The sequence below is a fragment of the Trachypithecus francoisi genome, unplaced genomic scaffold (assembly GCF_009764315.1).
Source record: "Trachypithecus francoisi isolate TF-2019V2 unplaced genomic scaffold, Tfra_2.0 Lachesis_group13, whole genome shotgun sequence".
Classification (NCBI taxonomy): Eukaryota; Metazoa; Chordata; class Mammalia; order Primates; family Cercopithecidae; genus Trachypithecus; species Trachypithecus francoisi.
Window position 1 is genome coordinate 82,340,710 of NW_022681458.1, and position 23,589 is coordinate 82,364,298.

At 39.6% G+C, this 23,589-nt stretch overlaps 1 protein-coding gene across 10 annotated transcripts in view; it reads left to right on the plus strand.

Annotated features, from left to right (window-relative positions):
* RBMS1 (RNA binding motif single stranded interacting protein 1) overlaps nt 1–23,589 on the plus strand; it is a 215,636-nt gene that overhangs the window by 105,564 nt on the left and 86,483 nt on the right. For 5 of the 10 annotated variants that reach the window (XM_033231317.1, XM_033231322.1, XM_033231323.1 and 2 more), the window contains exon 2: nt 15,698–15,873. In XM_033231317.1, the coding sequence (XP_033087208.1) occupies nt 15,698–15,873 (176 nt within the window). Of the gene's footprint in view, nt 1–7,402; nt 7,426–13,215; nt 13,343–15,697; nt 15,874–23,589 lie in introns of those variants that run through there. The other 5 variants (XM_033231318.1, XM_033231320.1, XM_033231324.1 and 2 more) reach the window with 4 other exon arrangements.

The following is a 23,589-nucleotide window of genomic DNA, read 5'->3' on the forward strand; positions in this document are numbered from 1 at the left end:
AGTGTTGTGATTCTTCTGAAAGAATTTTATCAGACCACCCAGATGATTCTATTAACAAGTTAGTCCTCTAACGAACTCTCTCACACTTCTCTAAGGTTAGAAATCAATTAGAAGGATTGGAGTGAAGGTGTCATTTTTCAGTTGAAAGTCTAATAAAGCAAATCTTGGAAAGAATGAATAACAACTGCCTGACCAGATGTGGCCATTACCAAAGGCAGGAGGATCCCAAAGTGATTACATCTTCTTGAAGGTTTATAGTAATTCTGATTAATCTGTTTTGAAAAGACAGATACCCATATACCCCATGTATGCAAAGGTAATAAGATTAAGATTATTAGGACTCAAATTTTTTCTGAATTACAATTCTTACGATCAATCATAATTTGTCTAGTGTTCCTGGTGTTTTTTTTTTTTTTTTTTTTTTTTTTTGTTGAGACGGAGTCTCGCTCTGTCGCCCAGGCTGGAGTGCAGTGGCCGGATCTCAGCTCACTGCAAGCTCCGCCTCCTGGGTTTACGCCATTCTCCTGCCGCAGCCTCCCGAGTAGCTGGGACTACAGGCGCCCACCACCTCGCCCGGCTAGTTTTTTGTATTTTTAGTAGAGACGGGGTTTCACCATGTTAGCCAGGATGGTCTCGATCTCCTGACCTCGTGATCCGCCCGTTTCGGCCTCCCAAAGTGCTGGGATTACAGGCTTGAGCCACCGCGCCCGGCCCCTGGTGTTTTGAAATCTAAACTAGGAATTTTAAAAGTCCACCTGTCATGGAGTTGGGAAATTGTTCTGGAGATGCTTTAGTCTGGAGAGATAATAAATTTCAAGTGAAAGATTCTGTTTCAGTGAGGAAAATGATAAATGATTAACGCATTTCTCCCCAGATGTCAAACTACTTTCTAAGATACTTAGGTTCCACCACCATCTAGCTCTTGGTAACTTCACCCACCTCCTTATACCCTGGAGGTGTTCAACATACAACATTTTAATCACTAAAGCGGCTTCACGGTTTCTAACGTAATGTTAATCTATGTTCCTTCACCAAACACATAAAGCTCTTAGCCCAGGTTCTAAGACATAGGGTGGGATTACTAGGCAGGGCCTGGTCCCTTGTCCTCCAGGGGTTGACAGGCTGGTGGGAGAGATTTGTTCTTTAATTCAAATGTAGAAACACCATGTTAGAAAGTACTGACCTTTTGTTGAGTTGAAATATCATATATATTGAGATCTAAAGGAAAGCAGGTTTCCTGAATGTTTTCTAGCAATAATCCTTCACAGTAATGCTGTGCTGTTGGTATTAGAGGAAGGAAGGAAGGATGTGTCACTCAGTTGTACTGTTTTGCAACCAGTTTCTTGAGCCAAACCTTTTGGTTATGTTTTATTGGAAGATGTTTAGTAACCAAGACATAGATATACCATTCGTAGCAAAGGTTGGTTTTTCTAAAAGCCTCAGAGTAGTTGTCTATCCAACAAAGCCTCTAGTATGGTGAAACTCAATGGCATATGCCTCCTTCACACCCATTTTCTCTTCCACTCAGCTCCTGAAGAGGTTGTGGACTGATCTTTCACAACCTGACTGCTACCTCCTCAGTGACCTTGGGGAAATCCCTTAACTTTTCTGTTCTCTTATCTGTAAACTGAAAGAATGCATTTAGCCTGATAGCAGAAACAGAGTAAATGCTCAATAATGTTAGCAATTAGTATTATGCGTAACACTTACTTCTCTGGGGAAAAAATATTTTCCAGAAATTGTCATGCTTTGGGTTATTCCTCTTTAGTTTTTGCTTATTAAACTATTTTTAAGGACTGCCTAGGTTATTTTAATAGTAACAAAAAGATGAGATATAGATTCAACTAAAATGTGTAAAAAGAGAGCTAAACCTATCCACCTATTAAAGGAAAAACATTGTTCCCAGTGTTTTATCTATTTCTAGGATAACTGCTATCCAGGATTTGCATATGAGCTATTATTGTAAGGGAAGATTGAATTTTGTAGTTAGGGAGAACAGAGATGAAGTTAGTTAGAGTCTATAAGGCAGACCAAGTTTCTACATGTATTCCTGGGGAAAATAGAGTGAGATAACCTCTCCAGGATTTTATGGATAAGTTCTCACTGCAATTTTACAATTTATATATTAATTAAAAAACATATCCAGGCAGGATTAAACTGTCCTTCAGATTTTTATCTTCATTTAATTTGCTTTGTGATGGAAGTTCTTCTAAAGGTAGGATGATGTTTTAATTTGAGCAATTTTTATGTAACTGGAACAAGTACTGGGTTGCGGGGAAGAGCAGAGTGACTGCCGCCGTTCCCTGCCACGAGGGTGTGGGTGGACTTCCCCAGCTTCCTGGCCGCAGTGGAGAAAAGGAAGCTTGTCTATTCCTTCCTAAATTGTTTTCCATACTAGAAGTTGTCATGCTTGGTTCTGATCTTTACCAAAAACAAAACAACAACAACAACAACAAAAAACCACCATTTCTCTTAATGCATTCTTTTTGCTCCTCTATAAGATTTAAACTGTTAGATCCAAAGACTTGAATTTTAGGAATATGTGAAGTTGTCCTTTTAAATAAATAGAAATTTTAAAACCATTTGTGTATCCTCTTCCTGCATTTTTTTCTTTTTTAGCAAAATGATTTGATACGGTATGGGGTGTTCTGAAGTTCCCATGCTACTGCTTTTTTCTGTTTACTTCACTTTGAGGTCCTGGTGTAGCTGCAGGCCACACCTAGAATGCTGTTCCTGTCTGCCCTATCCTCTGGGAAGGGGTCCACCATAGTGTTTCTCCATGTTTGGGCTCTAGTCTGTTTTTCCCTTTCCTGTTCTGGAAAGCCCACTGGCAGCTTTGGCTTAGGTGGGGGTGAGCAGAGAGCTGCTCCCCGTCACTGGTCATTGAGTGTGAGGCTCCTGAAGCCAGTTTCCACTTAGGCATCATTTTCTTTGTAAATGTGTTTCTCTGTGGTGAGTGAGGAGAGATGGTGTCATTTTCTTATTTTGTACATTTAGAAGGGCATCTCAGCCCTTCTAAATGGTACCCAAAATTCATTTTGGGTACTCGTCACTAATTAGTTTAATCTGGGATAAAAATGGACAATGAAAGATTGCATGTTTGATCATGCACAGCAAAGATAAAAGATTTATAATGAAACTAAATATCATGAAAGAAGAGAAGGATCAGAAAACTCAAGTGTAGGAACTGAGTCCTGTGTTGCCCACTGATCTCCACACCCAGCCCCCAAATACACAGAGATCCTGGGTCTCTGTTCTAGAGGCCAGAACTTTATGTTGTTCAAGGTTCTTTGGAAAAAAAACTCCCTTTGACATTTGCAATAACTAGCAATGTGCACATTTTGGTAAAAGAGATGAAATGATGCTTTATGATTAACTTTAGCAACAGAAAAATAAAAAGGTGCAGAGAAGACTAATATCTTCACTTTTTTTCTTGTTGAGCAATAACTTCCTACTCCAAATAGAATATTGTGAAATAATTTTAAAACGAAAAGAAAAAATGTTGCATCTGGTTTCTGTAAATATTGAAAGTGTTTCCCAGATCCTGCTTACCACAGAATGACGTTCTACTTCAATTTATCTGCTTCAGAAGAGATGAGGAGAGGAATGAGGCTTGCCAGCATTTGGTTTGGTTAGCTCCCAGGGCACCTACGTATTCCAAGGTTGATACCATCGCCGCTGAAATGATTAGACAATAGTGCATGGGCTGACTCCATAAAAGACAGGAAAGTCTCAGGGCTGTTGTTAGCAGTCCTCAATCCAAATATACAGTATCATTAAATAGAAATTTCACCTGAAAGAAACCTTGTCCCTGTAAAAATGGGAAAATGCTTAGGTCAAATTAGAAACAGCCCTTCAGAGTATAATGGTGGGCTGCTGGAAGCAAGGTTCACATTAACTTTTTTTTTTTTTTTTTTTTTAAGACAGGGTCTTCCTCTATTGCCCCCCAGGCTGGGGTGCAATGGTGCAATCTCTGATCACTGCAACCTCTGCCAACTGGGCTCAAGTGATCCTCCAGCCTCAGCCACCAGAGTGGCTGGGACTACAGACATACACCACCATGCCCAGCTAATTTTTGTGTTTTTGTAAAGAAAGGGTTTCGCCATGTTGCCCACACTGGTCTCAAACTCCTGATCTCAAGCAGTCTACCCATCTCTGCCTCCCAAAGTGCTGAGATTACAGGCATGAGCCACCACATCCGGCCCACATTAACTGTTTGAGTTCTGTAGGAAAACCAGTTTGTTTTAGAGAATTTATTTGAGTATATGCTTTGTGAAGCTTTAGGAAAAAAGGCAAACACTGGGGAGTTCACAGAAGAAAACAATCTTACAAATCTCTCCATTTTATTTTAAAGAAACAGAGTTTGAAGTAACTTGTTTTAAGTGTATTAATTTGTGACATATATAGGGAGACGACCATGGGTAGACAATTCTAGTGATTCTTTAAGGGTTCCTAATTCAAGCCGGTTAAATTGGTAGTTAACTCTGAGTGTACTCTTATGACAGAAAAGCATCAAAGTGCTTTTTTTTCTTTTTTCTTTTCTTTTTTTTTTTTTTTGAGATAGAGTCTTACTTTGGTGCCCAGACTGAAGAGCAGAACAGTGGCATGATCTCGGCTGACTGCATCCTTGACCTCCTGGCTCAAGTGATCGTCCCCAACTACTGGGGAAGTCAGCTTCCCCATTAGTTGGACACAGGTGTGAACCACCACACCCAGCTAATTTTTTTTTCTTTTTTTGTATAAATGGGATTTTGCTATGCTGCCCAGGCTGATCTCAAATTCCTGGGCTCAAGTGATCCACCTACCTTGGCCTCCCAAAGTGTTGGGATTACAGGCGTGAGCCACTGCGTCCAGTCTCCAAACTGCTTTAATTAACCTGTTTGATTTTTCCATCTTCTTGTAGATGGTACAAATAATGATCACGTATGCTACTCAAAAATTCTTAATATAAATAAATACAAAAATAGAAATGAGTGGCATTCACAAGCATTTTTTGGGGAGATTTAAATGATCAATTTCATAGGTGTGTTTCCTTTTTTTTTTTTAAAGCAAGCAACTAGATGTCTAGCATAGACCTGGACATCTAAGTAAGTGATCTAGAAGTTGACAGTGGATAAAATCATCTGAGGTATAGAAAAGGCTGCACAAAATAATATTTCTCTGCTGTCTTAACAGGTCCAGCATATCAGTTTTACTCAGTTTTTAAAAACTCATTAAGAAAATTTGGCCTGTACCATCATCTTTGCTGCAATCCTGGTAACAAACGAGGACTGGTGCTTTATGACAGCCGTGTGGGGACTGGAAGCCCCGTTCTCCCTCTGATTATGGCCTTGGATATGTGGTTTGACTTCTCCTGGCCTCAGGTTTCTTGAAAAGTGAGGGTTTGCATTATATCAGTGTTTCTCAGCATTTTCAAAGCCAAGCTCCCTTTGCTAAAAATTCAAGTATACCCCCACCTATACTTCCCATCCTGCCATCTCCCAAGATTTCCTTATACTTGCAGTGGATAATTATTGGCTCTTATGATCCCTCATACCCCTCCCAGCTCTACTATTTTGTTACTCTGAGCAGATAATGGGTTTGAAATCAGTGGAACAAAGGTTTTTATCTCATTTTGTGAATAGATGCAGCTTGCTTCTCCTTAAAGCTGGAAGGGGGCCCTTCCCAAATTCATCCACACAGACCAGGAGTCCTGCCTTGTGCAAGGGCAAAACCTGGAAGCTTCTGTTAGAAATGCAGAAACTTGACCGCACCCCAAATGGCTGAGTTGAAATCTGCATTTTAACAGCGCAGGCACTTCATGTGCACATCAGTTTGAGAAACGCTGCCGACCACTGTTTTTTAACCTGTAGGTGGAAATATTAGTGGGAAGTGTCAGTTCAGTGGGTTACAACCAGCATTTATTTCTTTTACCGAAATATACTAGAAAAGATAACATTAGGGTACATTGCATTTGGTAAAGGAAATGTTGTTTCACAAAACTTACGTTTCAGTTTTATATGTCTGTGCCTATTTATGTATACAGGATGGAGAGGTCAGGCAAAAAGTTAATTTCTGAGGTGGATGTTGGACGAAAATGTTAAAAAACCCAGCAAGCCCCAGTGTCAGGCAGTATAGCTTAGAGACAGCCATCCGTTCCCCTCTGTCTTTATTCACACACACAAACATGACTGTTTACACACACATACATGACACAGAAATACGCACATTGACCAGGCTCATGCCTGTAATCTCAGCCCTTTGAGAGGCTGAGGCAGAAGGATCTCTTGAAGCTGGATTCAAGAGCAGCCTGGGCGACACAGGCGATAAAGTGAGATCCAGTCTCTACAAAGAAAGTTTTTGTTTTTGTTTTTGTTTTGATTAGCCAGATGCGTTGGCATGCTCCTATTGTCCTAGCTATGCGGCAGGAGGATCATTTGAGCCCAGGAGTTCGAGGGTGTGGTCAGCCATGATTGCACTACTGCATTCCAGCCCCTGAGGCAGAGCGAGACTCTCTCTTAAAAAAATTTTAAAAATTAAAAAATAAAAATAAAAAAGAAATACATAGACTGATATATAATTGAAGAACTGTTCTAGTATCACTCACTTCCTCTAATTATTCATATCAGATGTAAGCTACTAGATTTTACCATGAGAAAGAAACAAAACTAGACATTGATTGTTGAGTTATATTCCAAAAATTTTCTCAGTGATGTTTATATACAAAATTACAACACTGTCAGATAAGATTTGATGTTTCTAAGTTATTACTATGGGGAGATTGCAAATACTTGTTCAGTTTCCTGTAAGTACAGATAATGTTTTTTTCTCTGGGGGCTAAGTTGTGAAACCCATAGTACTGCAAGGTCATTCACATGTCCCTCTGGATCTAAGAATAAATAAATAAGTTGGTTTTGTGGGAGTATTTTTTTGTAAGCTTACTCATATAAGTTTTCTAACTTAATATTTAATCACTTTATAATACTTTCAGTAAGTTTGTTTAATGTGGAGAAAGTATGTTTTAGAATGGGTATTTTTCCACCCTGAGGACTTTACAATCTCAGCGATAATTCATTACTTACAAGAAATAGTAAGATACAGACTGTACTGTAGATAGACTTTAAAAAACAGCTGAGAGGAAGTTGTCAGCCCTGGAATCCTAACTCTACTGGGGTGAGGCAGGAAATGCATTGCAGAGGTATTCTGAACTGTCATGATAAAAGTAATGTTTCACTTCCCCTAGGAAGTTTTCTTTCTTTTTTATTTTTATTTTTTTTTCCATTTATTTTGAGTAAAAAGTAAAGGAAGAGTTTGCTCTTGTCCCCTTCTCAAGGCTCTGTGTTGAGGAAGAAAACTGGCATGGATCTGGAAATTGAAGAAGGAGGAAAACACTGCACACCTACTTTCAGAATTCAGAAGAAGAATGAATTTTGCACCTGAAGTTGGGTGGGATTTTGTGTTTACTGCGTTCTAATTGTTGTTTGTTTGGGCTGTAATTTATTTATTGTTTTGAATTTTCTTTTAAAGTGGTTTTGGAGCTGTTACAGAGTCCTTTTATATAGAAGAGATTGAATAGAATGTGAAATGTAACTCTTCATACGAATAAGATGGCAGGCTACTAAGTAACATGCAGTCTCAATAGATCTTAAGTTATTATGGTTATTTCAGCTGTAATATTGTTTCTACCTTAAGGATACTCTGGTTTCGGGAGCTCTTAAGATTGTTTTTTGTTTTACATTTGTTTCTTTAAGCTTCAGTTGTTGTTTTAGGATAGCTTACATATTTAGAATATTTTCTTAGAATCACTTATGACTAAGTCAGGAATCCATGCTGGCCTAAGGGGTGTAGGAAAATGGTGCTGCAGTGTGATGTCTGTTGGTCTTAAGTTGCACAATGTCACAGAAGTTGGCCTTGGAGTCTGCCAGTTTAAGAAACTCTTGCTCCATTTCTCTGACTATTTGGCAGACAGATGAGAGTACTAAAGGACCTGACTGGGTTCTGTCTTGACATGTCTTAGCTAGAGATGGCACTGTCCAGCACTATCCAGAATTTTAGAGAATTTTGAAGCTGCAGGGAAGCTTAGAAATCATCCAGTCTAACATGCTTATTTCACATGTGAAGACCTGAGCCTTCCAGCGATAATACTCATTCCTGCTCCTGGCCAACGCAGAACATGAATCCGGATATTCTAACTTTTCCGGTCAGTTTTTTTTTTTTTCCCCCTGAGATGGAGTTTCACTCTTGTTGCCCATGCTGCAGTACAATGGTGCAATCTCAGCTCACTGCAACCTCTGTCTCCCGGGTTTAGATGATTTTCCTGCCTTAGCCTCCCCCACCACCACACCTGGCTAGTTTTTGCATTTTTAGTAGAGACATGGTTTCACCATATTGTTCAGGCTGGTCTCGAACTCCTGACCTCAGGTTATCCACCTGCCCTGGCCTCCCAAAGTGCTGGGATTACAGGCGTGAGCCACCGTGCCCAGCCAATTTTTTTTTTTTTTTAATTATTACTATAAACATTATTTTCATAGAAGGAAAGGAAGAGATTTTCTAGTTTTGCATTCTCCAGAAGCCATCCTCTTCGTTTACTGTGTTTAAATTCTTTTCTACATGTGAGACTCTGGTAACCTGTGACATCATGTCCACATTCCACCTTGCTTTTCAGGTTCTTCCTACTACCTTTGTAGTACCACCACACTCCCACCTCAACATCAACTTGGGGGAACTTCCTCTGAAGCAACCAGGTTGGGTAATTCTCTGGCTTTTGTGAAGAATGATCTTTCCAGTCTATGTCTTTGTTGGTCACTCCTCTCCTTACTCTACCCACCTTTCTTTCAGATTTGCCATTCCTTTTATTGTTTTCTGTTTGTTTTGTTTTGTTTTTTTCCTTTTTTTGAGACAAGGTCTCTCTCTATTACCCAGGCTGGAGTGCAGTGGCACAATCACAGTTCCCTACAGCCTTGACCTGAGCTCAAGTGGTCCTCTTGTGTCAGCCTTTTCAGTAGCTGGGACTACAGGTGTGCACCACCAAATTTTTTTTGTAGAGTCGGGGTCCTGCTATGTTATTCAGGTTGGACTCAACCCCTTGGGCTCAAGTGATCCTCCCATCTTGGCCTCCCAAAGTGCTGGGATTACAGACATGAGCCACCACCCCTTTTATTCTTAATGACATGTCATTAATATTCAGCTCACTCAGCCATCCACCCCCTCTGTGAAGCCTTCCTCAACCTTTTTGTCCCCTGCATTTTCATCCTCCCTCCTCCCTGATCTTCCCTTAGTTGGACTGTATTTTTAGAAACCATACTGTACTACACCATTATAAGCAATGCAATTAAGGGTAGCTAAGGCTAGGAACCCACTGTTAAAAGCTTTTCCTTTCTGATGAATGCATTCTCTGGTAAGGAAATTTTGAAACCTTGCCTTAGGCCCCTTACTTTCTCTTTTGTTTTCTGGTGATTAATTTAAAATGTCTTCAGTCTGGTATCTTCATATTCACACACCTGTACCCCTTATAAATGCTGTTAGAAAAACTAGAAGGAACAAATTGCACAAAAACTCTTGTGTTTCCTGGCCCAGAGTTCTCAGTGGGCAACTTGGCGAGTCACTGGAGTTCTTAGAAGAACTTTTGGAGGAAATAGAACAATTGGGCTGATTAGCATGCAGGAGCACAGAACTAGCCCTTAAAAGATACTTGAATGATAAGGAGTCTAGTGTCTTGATGAGATCTGGAAGGAAATCTCAGTCAGTCATGTTGTATTCAACAATGCAAGTCTTAACTTTAATTCTTTTATCTGAAGCATAAGAAAATGATGCTTTATTCATGAACTTAGGTGAAGAGATTTCTATGTGGAGATTGCAGTTTTACATGCAAGGAGCAACTTTGATGGGTATCTTGGAGAATTAATTATGAAGCCTATTGGAAATTTTTATTTTTATGTTTTATTGGAATAGTGAAGGTAACATGGGTCCCTCTCCTTTGACAGGCTTAATCCAACCAAAAAAAAAAAATTAATACCCTATTGTTCAGTTTCACAGTCTTGAGAAGCTGCAAAGTTTTTTTCCAAACAAGGAACAGTGAAGATATGAGAACCAGTTTCACTAACTAATTAGCTGTGTGATTTTAAGCTTTGATATCCTTGTTATCAAATGGGATTGATTATTTCCCTAACTCAATGGCTGTGTAAAGGGGCATTACTGTTCTTCATTAATTTAGTTGCTATGTGTTTTTTAACATCCTGGTCTCAGGCATTCCTTCCCTGACATATCCACAGGAACAGCTGACTCCTGGCCAGTTTCTCACCTCTCTCCAGTTCACTTCCCATGTTTAGTTTTGTTTTTCCAGTTCCCTGTGCCAGAACTTCTCTTTCCAGCCACCATTCCCAGCCCTCTCTCAGTCACTCGTATGGCCAAAAATAAGCAAAGAAAATATTCTGACTCTGGTGATACCTGGCCCATGTCGGTGTCCCCCTCATTCCTGTTTGATAATTTATTTAAATTGTTAAATTCCTTTTACATCTTGAAAGCATACGGAGAGGAACCGGTGTATGGAAATGAGTGTAGCAGACAGTGTCTTCACGTAGTACTCAGTTCATTTCAGGCGTGATCTTATACTGTTTCCCTGTGAAAATGATAATGTTCAGTAAACTTCTGTCTGCTTTCAGGAGCAACTGTGGTGATTATTTTGCTTCTAGATGAAGGAAATAGTTGCTGTATTAAAGCAACCTGCTGTTTGGGATGGTGGTGGTAGTGGGTGTCGGGGCAACAGGGGTGGGAATGATAACCTTCTTGAACTATAAGGATGAAAACTTTAAAAAACACTTGAAGAAAATTGAAGGGCAGGTCCTAGCTTTCCTTTCCCTTCAGAATGTACTAGAATTCTTAGAGAAGTGGCTAAATAAGGTGGGGGTGGGAAGCGGAGGACAGCTTCAGCTATAAGATTGGTCAGAGCACTGTTCTGTAGCCTATTAGTAATAGGAAGGAAATGAGACAATAGAATTTTAAATGACAAGTTTTTGTTTCAAAATTATCTTTGCTGCATAGAAATCTACAACAATGTACATGATTACTAATGTATTTTAGTTCACATGTCATTAATTTTGTAAATGACCTTTAGATTTGTATTTATAGAGGACAGACTATTTCTCTCTTCTCTATAGGGGGTGGTGTGATACAGCAGGAGATAGTATTACCCTGTGTTTAGTTGCCCTGTGCCTATTGTTGATCCTTTTAGTATAGGAGGCCCAGTGGGACTTCTGGCTGGACGGAGGCATCAGTGTTGTCCGTGCAGGAAGTGCTCCCTGATTGCTATCCATAGAGGAAGTCCTCCTTGAGTGCTGCGCACACAGGACATGCTCTCTGAGTGCTGTCCATACAGGAAGTTCTCTCTGAGTGCTGATGAACGCTCTTACTGATGGTGCCAAACCACTCGTGCAGGAAAGGCTGAGGGTCTGCTAATATAACCATCCGGTTTATTCATGAGTGACTTTGCTTTCTATCCATTTTGGCATGCAAATTAAGCCCATATAAATATTATCAAGAAAATGGAATTAGCTTGTTTTCTTTGCCCTTGGAGATACAAGAATGTAGTTTGTTTACCTGACCTGATAACAGGAAAAATTAGGCTAGAGAAGGCTGAGAGACTACTAGGCTCTTTTGGGATGGGTGGGCACTTAGCATGCTTATCCAGCCACCAGGCCCCCTAATTAGATTGAATGTGTGTAAATAGTTGCAAGCTTCATCCATAGAGGGTCTTTTCAGGTTCCAAGGCATCTTCCAGGTTTTGAGAGGCAAAATGTAAAAGGACTACCAGTGATGAAAATGGAACTGGGTAAAATACTGTCCCTTTTTATCTCTTTGTAAGCTTTTTAAAAATTTGTTTAAGTTTATCATTTGTGCTGCCAAGACACATAATCTGACGGCAAAGTGTAATTGCTTTAAATTTATCAGAGTTCTGAAGCTGTAGTGAAAGACTTGTCAGTATTTGCATTTTAATCTATGAATGAAGGTTTAATTTTTCACTGTTTTAAGTCATGTCATCCTGAAATGTTGAGTCTAATGTTTAGCACTAATATGCTGAAGCTTTCAAAAGTTGTTTGTAGAATTTATTCTTTAATGAAAAGATTTTTATAAAGTAGAATTTTTAAAACCAATTTTTTAAGAGCTAATCTTTGTTTTTTTTAACACTATGAGACTGTGTGTTCATTAAGTCAACTTAAAGGCACCTTTTACTTTCTTAAAAAACATATCTGCCAATGGTATTAAATATCACATTTCAGAGAAGCTTGAATTTGGTAATTAGCAAAAATTATGGGCACAGAAAATGGAAGAATACAAATAGAGCATTCAGGATATAGAAAGTGTTTTGGGGTCCCACATAGAGTACTGTTTGAAGGCTCTGCTCTGGCTTTGTTTTCTAGCAGATCTGCGTTCAAATTCTAGCTCTGCCACCTTCTAAATGTGTGCCCTTGGCACATTCCTAACCTTTCTTGAGACTCGGTCTCCTAATCTGCACAATGGGAGAACAATAACCTACCTGCCAGTCTGATTGAATTGAGTACGGTAATGTATGTAAAGTACTCAGCAGAGTCTGTATCTGTAGTAGAGATGGGGTTTCACCGTGTTGGCCAGGCTGGTCTCAAACTCCTGGCCCCGTGATCCACCTGCCTTGGCCTCCCAAAGTGCTGAGTTTACAGGCGTGAGCCACCGCGCCCAGCCCAGTTTCAGTGACTTCTAAAAACGTAGTCTTTGGTTTAAAAATTTCTGCACTAGAAAATTAAAAATTGACAACCTAGAATAATTCAATGCTTCTCTCTTTCAGTTTTCTTTCTCTGTCTTCAGTTAGCCCCAAGAAAGAATTGATTTGGAAATACAATTTGAATTTGAACTTTGTTCTGTATAGGATTCACCAGAGGCCAGTAGTCCTCATTGGGTACATTTAGGAACCCTCTTCTTCTGCCTGGGATCAGATGCTGGGAGATTTCATTCCCTCACAGGGCAAACTTAACTGGGGAAGCAGGGAGGCACAGGCTGTATCTGCTTCCCACAGTGGGAAAATAACTACTGCAGTAAATAGGGATGCCCATCAAATTATATTAAAACAGCTATGTAAATTCAGACATGTAAATCAGAGTTGTATTTCTGCCAAAAAATGAATATATAAATAAAAAAACCTACTACTTTCATGTCTAAATAATCTCCAAATAAGTCATACATCGAAATGTTTCTTTAATTGTACAGGTGCATGCCCGCCAGTCCCTTTCCACTTCTGGCAAAATCAAAGGTTCGAGTGAATGCAGCCTTGGAATGCAGTCTTTAAAATGCCCGATGGTTCATTTACTTCGTGTTGATGTAATCCCACTAAGAGGTAGGGGCGGGGCCTGATCCACAGCTTCTTGCTGACTTCTCCAAGTCTCATCCCAGATGTATTTCATCGCTCAATGACTGCATTAAACATACTGGGTCCTACTGTGGAAACAGTGTTGCTTGTGTCAGGGATGGTTTCTGAGACACTAATCAAGGGAGGTTTAAGGGAAAATTCAGTCCTTCCTAGTTTTAATAGCTACAAGTTATCTGTGTCAGTCAAAGGCTTGGGACAGGAGGCAGGTGTGTGGGCTACTTTCCAGCACCTCTGTTCTCACTGATGTGAAAAATAGAGTAGGGCTGGATGGCAGGTACCAACTCAGTGGCTTCAGAGAAGGAGCACAGGCTTTGTGGGGCATGGCCAGTTCTCTGAGGTGCCACCTGTGGCAGAGCAAGTGTCAGAGTTTGGTCTTAGTTTTATATCTAGAAAGTAGTTAGCCCCTAGAGAAAAACCAGAGGTTTGGGAAAAGGATATGAGTTCAGCTGCTCATTAAGGGCATGAATCAAATAGATTTGGTAGGACGTGATCTCAGGCTGCGTTTATTTTGGGATTAAGCAGTACTGATGTTCCCAGTTCAAGTTTGGCCTTCAGTGAATAGCATTTCTGCGTTAACTATTATTGACCCTTTGCTGCTCTCTTTCTAAAAGAGCATCTCTTTAAATAAAGTGGTGTTTGGACTCAGATGATATCTTAGCAAGAACCTGGGCAGTGGAAGGAAGAATCTGAAAGATACAGGATCAGAAGAAATGGTTAACATATCTAAATTAATGGGGCCAGACACGATGATTCATGCCTGTAATCCCAGCACTTTGGGAAACCAAGGCGAGCGGATCACCTGAGGTCTGGAGTTCAAGACCAGCCAGGTCAACATGGTGAAACCCCGTCTCTACTAAAAATACAAAAATTAGCCAGGCATGGTGCTGTGTGTCTATAATCCCAGCTACTTGGGAAGCTGAGGCAAGAGAATCGCTGGAACCCAGGAGGCGATTCCGGTGAGCCAAGATCGCGCCATTGCACTCCAGCCTGGGTGACAGAGTGAGACTCCGTCTCAAAAAAATAAAAATAAAAATAAATTAATGAGATCCCCATGTGTTGGGATATTATTGAATTAGGATGACCATGGCAGAAGCTGGGTACAAAACTAGGAATCTATAGTGGGCAACGGAGGTTGCTGATCAGGTAAATGAGGGTATGCTTATTGCAAGGGATCTGCTTCTCCAACCTTCCACTGTGGGATTTGATTTGACTTCTATAGACATGCCTGACTTTTCTTGATTGTGCTGGTAAAAACCAAGCCATGGGATTTGAACCTTTTGACTGTCTAATGACTATTTAATTTTGGATATTCAAACTGTTCATGAGTGATGTCTTTGAGTTAGTACAGTATATTTATTATTTAGAAAATGTGAGGTGAGAAAACATCCCTGTCCTGGTGTGAAATTGCCACGCATTTGCTGTGAGGACACTTGGGGTTGTGTGCCCTTTCGTCTTAAGCTGAGCCATTTAACTTCCTCAAAGTCATGTGTGTGGCACTGGGTCAGAGAACTGTTGGTTCTTTCTGTCGGTGCACAGAGAATTATCTGGTGTGAGTACAATTTCAGACATTCTTCTTAGGTGGCTGCCGACTGTAAAACCACACTGAGTTCTTTGGTAGCAGGCTTTACAAGAATTGTGGTGGGTGCTGCAAGCTGGGAAGGTTTCCAGCTTGGACACTGTTCTCACAGGGGTTAAATTTCACAAGGTTAACCAGAGCAAAAGGCAGCCTGCCTGGGAATCTTACCCAGATGTCTCAATGAAGTCGTGTGCCTGTCTTAGAACTAGGTGAGATTGTCCTTATTGGAAGATCTGGATTAAACTCTTTCTTATACTTGAGGAGTAATTTTTTTTTTGAAGAGTCATCCTAATAAAATTATAAGCAACTTTCAATCAAACGTTCTTCAGAATTTGAAAACCTTTTCAAAGTCTAGTGATTTCTAAATTACTGTATATTAAGATGGTATCATCTAACTTCATGCACATTAATTTTGAGTCTCAGTAGATGTGTTCCTGAAAAATGCGTGAATAAATTAATCTTACATAAATTTAGTCACATTTAAGGTGCTCATAGAGAACTTTTACTGAGTAAAACCCTGTTATCAATTTTATGTTGAAGAAGAGGCCTTTTTTAAAGTAGCGTGAATAGACCTTTTTAAAAGGGTAAATTAAAATTTATACCTCAAAGTAGCTTAAGGTAATCTATATTTAAATCTTGGTAACTTCATTTTATTTGGGAGATCATACAGCCTCTGAATGACAGCCTCTGAATGGTGTCAGTCTCCTAATGCTAGCATACTAAGGCTCCTGATCTTTGTTTTCCAGCAGTCTCTGGTCCCAGCCCACCCTATGGCCCCTCCCAGTCCCAGCACCACCAGCAGTAATAACAACAGTAGCAGCAGTAGCAACTCAGGATGGGATCAGCTCAGCAAAACGAACCTCTATATCCGAGGACTGCCTCCCAACACCACCGACCAGGACCTGGTGAAGCTCTGTCAACCGTAAGTAGTAGTTGTTCCTATTATTTTAGCTGCTAAGTATTTTCTTGATCATATTATAGGGTGATCTATACTGCATTGTAAGAGAAATTTATAAGAAATACCTGTGGACTCTCAGTATCGCAACAATAAAATGGGTTTCAAGTTTTAACTTCTTAAATACTTTTTCAGTCAATATTAACGTCGTCAGACTGGCTACATATCAAAATGAACTGGAGCGTTTTCTCAATAGAATTTAACTTTATGGGCGTATGAGAAGTAAAATGTGAATTAAAAAAATTTTTTTTGGCTAGATATTTTTCAGGAGTTCTCATTTTTTGTGGATGCACCTCTGAGGGCCGGTCTAGCCTAGGAGAGGAACTTTAGTTATCACTGTTTGTCAGAAAGGTTGTTAACCATCTAACATCATACTGAATGTAAGCTCTTAATTCCAGCCACCGAGACCATATTAGTCTGCCTCCATTAGCATCCATAGTTTTGTAGTCTGGATTGTTCACCCTCATCACTTTGGAATAAGAACTCAATTCTACCCTTTCAGAGTGTTATGAAGAAATGTGTGCATGTGCATAAAGTTCCAAAGTAAATTTGCATTATATGCTAATGCTGTCAATGAATAGAATATAATGTGCTTCTTTGCTGCAATTATATTAACTTACTAAGTAAGAAAGCACTAATTTTAAAACAAGGAGTCAGAAGCACTGTATAGTGTAAAGATCATTGTGTAAGGACTGAAAGCATCAAATTGCATTGAGCTATAAAAGCCTACACATATAACAGTACTTTTTATTTATCCCAAGGCAATAATGGTCCCTTAAAAAGAGAATTTTGCATAATTGCAGTAGGAGACTTTTGCTAGAGAATGTTTCCTATTACCTGAATTTCAAAACATCTGATTGATAACATCTCATTTCTCTTTTCCTGGTTAAAATCCAGATTCATTACTTCTTACTTTTCTTAAGAAAAAAAATTTCAAAGCTAACTTGGTCAGGTATTTCCAAACTGGAACTAAAAGTAACATCTGGCCTTCCATGGGTGGGGGAAGGGGTGATCGTTGTTTTGCTGTGTTTTGTTTTGAAAGGGGAGGGGTGGGACAGTAGGTGGTGGCTCTTCAGGATCTGGAAGCTTTCTAGAAGGCCATCCTTCCCAGCACTCTCCCTGTGCTTTTCTCATGTCCCCCTTTTTGATCAGCCCTTGTGGACTTTGACTCCAGTCCTTGGCTTTTGGGGCAGTGAAATAATGCCCTGCATTAGAGACTGCTGTGAAAGCAAGCCCAGCTCTTGGGGTTTGTCATTGCTGGCTAGAGGCAGAGGGAACCCTGCCAGGCACGCCCTGCCCTATTGCAGCTGTTCAAGACCACAGATAGGCCTTTTGCTATCTCCTCTGCTGCTGGCCTTTTAGTGGTGTTGTCTTATGTTTTTGCAGCATAATTACAGGTAGATAGAGCGCCATAAAGTCTAAGGAACGAAAAATACAACTGTAAGAAACAGAAGAATGAAGCTAACTCTCATATTCATGAGGTGTAAGAGAAGAGGAGAGGAATTCAAAAAACAAATTGTTCTTCAGCTATTGTTGAATTACGTAGGGTGAGTTTTGATGTTAAGGAGACAGTTAACCCTAAAATACTGGAGTAATGCCATGTTTTATATACAGTAAATATGTACTTGAAAAATTGAGTCAGTAATTTTTTTTAAACCAAATCATATTCCAAATGTGGCAGAAGAACATTTTATCATTTTTCCTAGAATATTCATTTCTTTTTTGTTGTTCTTTTTGACATGTATGGATTTTCTTAACATGTGTAAACATTACCCTCCTTCCTTTTATCAATAGCAGCAATAATGCTTTGCAACCCTCACTCCTCACTGTCTCCCATCACTTGCAAAGGAAGGCTCTTGTACAGTCCCAGGTTTCATACTGAAGTCTGATAATAGTCTTCTTGATATGTATCATACAGAGGCAAAACATAACAATAACAGAGGACTCTCTCATAATTTGCAGGAAACTTCATTCCATTTAATACAGAAAATCTAGTAAATACCAAATTTGACTTGCTGAGAGTTTCGTGTCTTGGAATGTAGAGAAAGCACAAAAGAGCATTCCTGTTCTGGACTTAATTGTTTCCAATAAAGAAGAGCTAGTTGGTGACATAGAAGTGACAAGAACCTTATGAGAAAGTGACTCATCCTAGAGCTTAAAAAAACCACTGGACATAATTAGAGATTTTTAGAAAAGTAGGTATCAGAAACATCTCAGAAAAAAAGATATAAATCTTTTTTATATCCATTAGCATCCATAGTTTTGTAGTCTGGATTGTTCACCCTCATCACTTTGGAATAAATACCTCTAAAAAAAAAAAGAAATACTTAAATACCTCTAAAAAAGAAAAGAAATACTTAGAACTAAAAACTTAGCACTGTAATTACAAATTGACCTGATGAGGCTGAATTAGGAGGGGAAATGATGGAAACAAATGATTTGGCTCTCCAGGGGGCTTGGATATTTTAGAGGATTTTTTAACAGAAAGATGGGGACAAGCAGGAATTTTTATCACGGTGGCCCAATTCCATACAAATGGTGCATGAAGTCCAAAGGCATGTATGACATGAAGATTTTAAAAACTAGAGAGGAAAACAAAAAATATTTTTTAAAAACTGTGTTTGAAGTAGAACATAGAGATGCTGTAATGTTAGAGGTGGTTACAGTGGAAAAGCAGATGTTGTGATACTGAGATGACAGGGAAAGGCAGCCCCACCCAGACTCGAAACAGGGAGTCATGACCCTGCAAAGTGTAGATCACTATGGCTAAGAAGAGAAAGCATGTTGGGTAGGGGCTCAGACAGGAAGCCAAGCAGCCTAAGTTCCTGATACAGGGTGGTGACGGTGGTGTCAGGTAATCTGGATTGAAAAGAGATAAATTTCCTAGAAGCTTTTAATAAAAGATGTCAGCCAGCTTTAGTTAACTTCTAAATTGTGAAACACATACGAAAAATCTTGGAACCTTGACTGCTTTATGCTGCAGCAAGTTTGCTTCCTATTTCTAAGAGGTTATCTATTCACAAACAAGATATCAGTACAGTTAACCAACAAGTTCAGGAAATGGAACAATCCAGGTGGCTGAAAGGATTCATCTACTGTCCCTTGGCTTAATCCTCTTCCTTCTCTGAAATCAAGCCAAACAAACACTGTGCTTGACCGTGCTTATCTGTGTGGTGTATTTGCCATCTAAATATTTGCCAATGCAATATTTCTCTCATTGAGACTTCTTAGGCAGACTTTTTAGATAGATGAATTTAGATAGATGAATGTTGTGTCCATTTTCTTGACATCTTAGCCATTTTTATTTTGCCTTCAGACTTTCACCTGAAACTGCACTAGCGTCTTAAATATTCCTAGCTTTTTTTCACTCTCATCCCTCTCCTCCTCAACTCTCTGCTCTTCAGGTTTGTTTTCTTGGCTGCCTCTTCCATAGTCCCATCCCCTGATAGGGGTATTCTCCACTCTTTTTACTTTCCTGTACATTTTCCATTTGAATAATTTATTTTTACCTCATATTCAGCCTCAAATTCAAAATATCCTCTCTCAACACTGTCTCTTTTCCAAATTTACTTTTTTAAACATGAAGCTTTAGGAAAGCTTTAGGAGTCAGCAGCTCCTTCTCTTGGTCCCTTAGTCACTAAGTTTTGTGGATTCTTCTTTGGCCCTTCTTCCTTCTTCTCCCTGCCAGAAGAACCAGGTGACTCCTCCCTCCCTACAGTGTGACAGGAGAACAATTTGCTCCTCTGCTACCTCCCCTCTGGTGCCTCCCCTCGCCTTTTCTATTCAGCAAGGCCAAGTCCAAACTCTCTCTGCCTCCTTTATGCTTGGACCACACCAGTAACTCTCCTCTTTATTTCTTAATTTTTACGTATTGCCAGCTCATAATCAGCATCTTATTTCCATGTAGTTCTCTTCTCCAAGTGCCTGTTACATTACTTAGCCACATGTCTGTGACAGTATATGATGCTAACAGTGTATCATCTTATACAGATTTGTCACCCTGACTACAAAGGCATTGTAGTCAGGATTGCTAGGTTTGGTATCCCAGAGTTACCTAAAAGTGTTAGGCAAATACTGAATTCCCAGTCAACAGACTGTAAAATAGGTCAAATAATGCTATTATCAAAAATTGTGATAAGCATTAAATCAAATAATGTAAGTAAAAGAGCTGGCCCAGAGCCTAGAACACAGTTGTCTCTGAACAAATATTAGTATCCCTTGTTTCTTCCGTCCTTGAAATTCTAACTGCTAGAATAAACTTAATTTGTATTGAATTCTACATTTAAAACAAAGGACGAAGAAACTCCACCAGATTTTGATTTTGAAAGCTAAGAAAGCCAGGGAAGTAGCTTATGCTAACATAACCTCCAGCCTCCTCTTCCTTGAGGCTTTTTTTTGCGGGGGGAGGGAGGGGTACAGGCATACCTCGTTTTACTGTGCTTTACAGATATTGCTTTAAAAAAATAGACAAATTGAAGGTTTGTAACAACCCTGCATTGAGCAAGTCTATTGGCATTTTTCCAATAGCATATGCTCACTTTATGTCTCTGCATCACATTTTGGTAATTTTCACAATATTTCAAACTTTTTCATCATTATTATGTCTGTTGTGGTGATCTGTGATTAGTGATCTTTAATGTTAATTGTTTTGGGGCACCACAAACCGTTCCCATATACGACTTAATCAATAAATGTTATGTGTGTTCTGACTGCTCCACTGATGGGTCATTCCCCTTCTCTCTCCCTCTCCTCCGTTGTCTCTGAGATATAACATTGAAATTAGGCCAAATAAGAGCCCTGCAGTGGCCTCTAAGTGTTCAAGTGAAAGGAAGAATCTCCCATCTCTCACTTTAAATTAAAAGCTTTTAAAATCAAAATTAAGCTTGGTGAGAAAGCCATGCTGAAAGCTGAGGTAGACCGAAAGCTAGGTCTCTTGCACCACACAGCCCGCAAAGGAAAAGTTGAAGGAAATTCAAAGTGCCACTCCAGTGAACAAATTAATAAGAAAGCAAAACATCCTTATTGCTGATGTGGAGAATATTTGAGTGATCTGAATAAAAGATCAAACCAGCTACAACATTCCCTTAAGCCAAAACATTATCCAGAGCAAGACCCTAATTCTTCAACCCTGTGAAGGCTGAGAGAAGTGAGCCTTCTCTCTTCAATGCTATGAAACAGCATTGCATGCTATAGAGAAATCTTTCATGAAAGGAAGAGTCCATTGATGCAGCAATCTTCACTGTTGTCTTATTTTAAGAAATTGCCACAGCCACCCCAGCCTTCAGTCGCCACCACCCTGATCAGTCAGCAGCCATTAGCATCAAGGCAAAATCCTCAGCCAACGAAAAGATTACAACTTAGGCTGAAAGCTCAGATGATTAATACTTTTTTATAATAAAATATTTTTTAAGAGATTGGCGTGCAGTGGCTATTCTCAAGCATGACTGTAGTGCAGTGCAGCCTTGAACTCCTGGGCTCAAGTGATTCTGCCTCAGCCTTCTGAGTAGCTGGAGTTACAGGTGTGCACCACCTGTGCCTGACTAATACAGCATTTTTTAAATTACGGTATGCACACCGGGCTTTTTTATACATAATGTTATTACACAATAAACTACAATACAGTGTAAATATAACTTTTACTTATGCTTGGGAAACAAAAATAATTTGTTTGACTTGTTTTATTGCAATAGTCGCTTTATGGCAGTGGTCTGGAACCAAACCTGCAATGTCTCTGAGATATGCTTGTGTTTGCAGAAGAATTGTTTCAGCCACATGCTACCCACACCTGATTATTGCTCATCATAGTAATTGCTGTGGCATGTGAAATATTCATTGTGTCCAGCCTTTTTTAAAGATTTACAAATAGCATAAGTGTGCAAGATTTGGTAATGGCTCTCCCTGATTTTTAGTGGAGTAAATGCCTGAGAGTCTCTGTTGGCCCAGGCTGGGTAGCTTAAAGGTTGCTGTGGTATTGACATCATATGAAGAGTTCTAGGTAACTCAGTGCAACAGTAACTTATTTTAATGGAAAAACCAGTGACTTGATATTAAAACAAAATGAGGTATCTCTACTCTTTCCATCTTCTACAGACAGCCCTTCCCTCATTCCTAAACCAATTCTTGATTCAGTAAATTTCTAATTTGTTTCCAAGTGCAGTAAAACATACGATTTTAATAGAAACATGAAATTAAATCTAGCTTATGATATGATAGCCTGTTACTATTTAAAAGGAAATATTTTTGAAATGTAATCTGTTTCCCCTTTTGTAATATTCAATACATACTTATTTTCTACCCCTTTGTTTTATTTTCTCTGTAAGTTTTCCTTGTGCTTTTGAACACAGCACAGATCTTAAAAGGTGAAACAGTAAGGCAAGACAGGTCAGTAGAGAGACAGGATAGTATTATCATCAATGTGGTGTACTGGGAGAAGCCAGAAGGCTAACCTTGATGTGGAGGAATTGGGGTAGCTTTCAGGGAGGAGATGACATCTCAGTCTTAAAGGACAAGGAAAATTTCATGAAGGGTGAAAGCAATAGTATCCTCCAGGCATCAAGAAGTGCCCAGCAGATGTGAGAACCCTTGAATGTTTAAAAAGGCACAGAGAGGGCTTCTTGGTGCAGAGCTGGCACTCGGCAGTTGTTAGTTACCCAGGGTTCCCGTGGCGGGGTGTCAGTGGGTTTAAAGGAATATGAGGCTGGAGGTATAGGTTGGGGGCATACTGTTAGCATCTTGACTGAGACAGTTAACGCCAACATTTTAGTTTGGAGTTTATTCTTTAGTTACAGAGAAAAAGTTAGCTGTTGGAGTGGAAAAGTAGCATAATGAATTTCTCTCCTTTCTTTCTGTCTCTCTCAGATGCTAATTTTGACACAAGCAGGAAGGGTGGATTGGAGAAGGCGAGGACTCTCATAGGTGAGAGGGAAGCCTCTAGTTGCATTAACTGGGAGAGAGCACACATGAAAGGCACCGACTTTTAGTGGTTCTCTCTTAGTCCCGAAACTCCAGCGTCTCCCTATGTTCCCCACATTTGACCATGCTTTTGTTTGCGTTACTGCAAATAGGGCCCAGTGAACCACTTGCTTTTCTGAAACCACTAGCTAATTTGTTGAATGCTGATTTAAATTAATTTTTTGAGATGGAGTCTCACTCTGTTGCCTGGGCTGGAGTGCAGTGGTGCGATCAGCTCACTGCAACCTCTGCCTCCCAGGTTCAAGCAGTTCTCCTGCCTCAGCCTCCCGAGTAGCTGGGATTTAAAAGAATATTTTAAATTATTCTTACTGTCATAAGAAATTAGGGCAACTAACAGGAAAAGGACAACTTGAAGTGGTTATATTCATTATTTGTACATCTCCATTGATCTCTGTAACACTAAGATTTCTTAAGCAATCCATCTGCTAAAAGATGTTTTCTCTCCACCCTGAAATTAAACGATCATCTCTTTCATTACAAAATGATTAGGCTACCTTTAGGGTAAAATTTGAAAGTGAAAACATTCTAATAAATTGAATAGTTTTTTGATGCTTAATCGGCTTTTACCCTATTACAAAGTTACCTTCAACATTTACTCTGAAGGGAGCAATGGGCCCAACAGACCCAGTGTTTTGAAATCCCTATATAAATAGGAAATCTTTTGGATTGTATAGAAATTACATGATATAGAAGAGTCTTTATTTTCAGTAC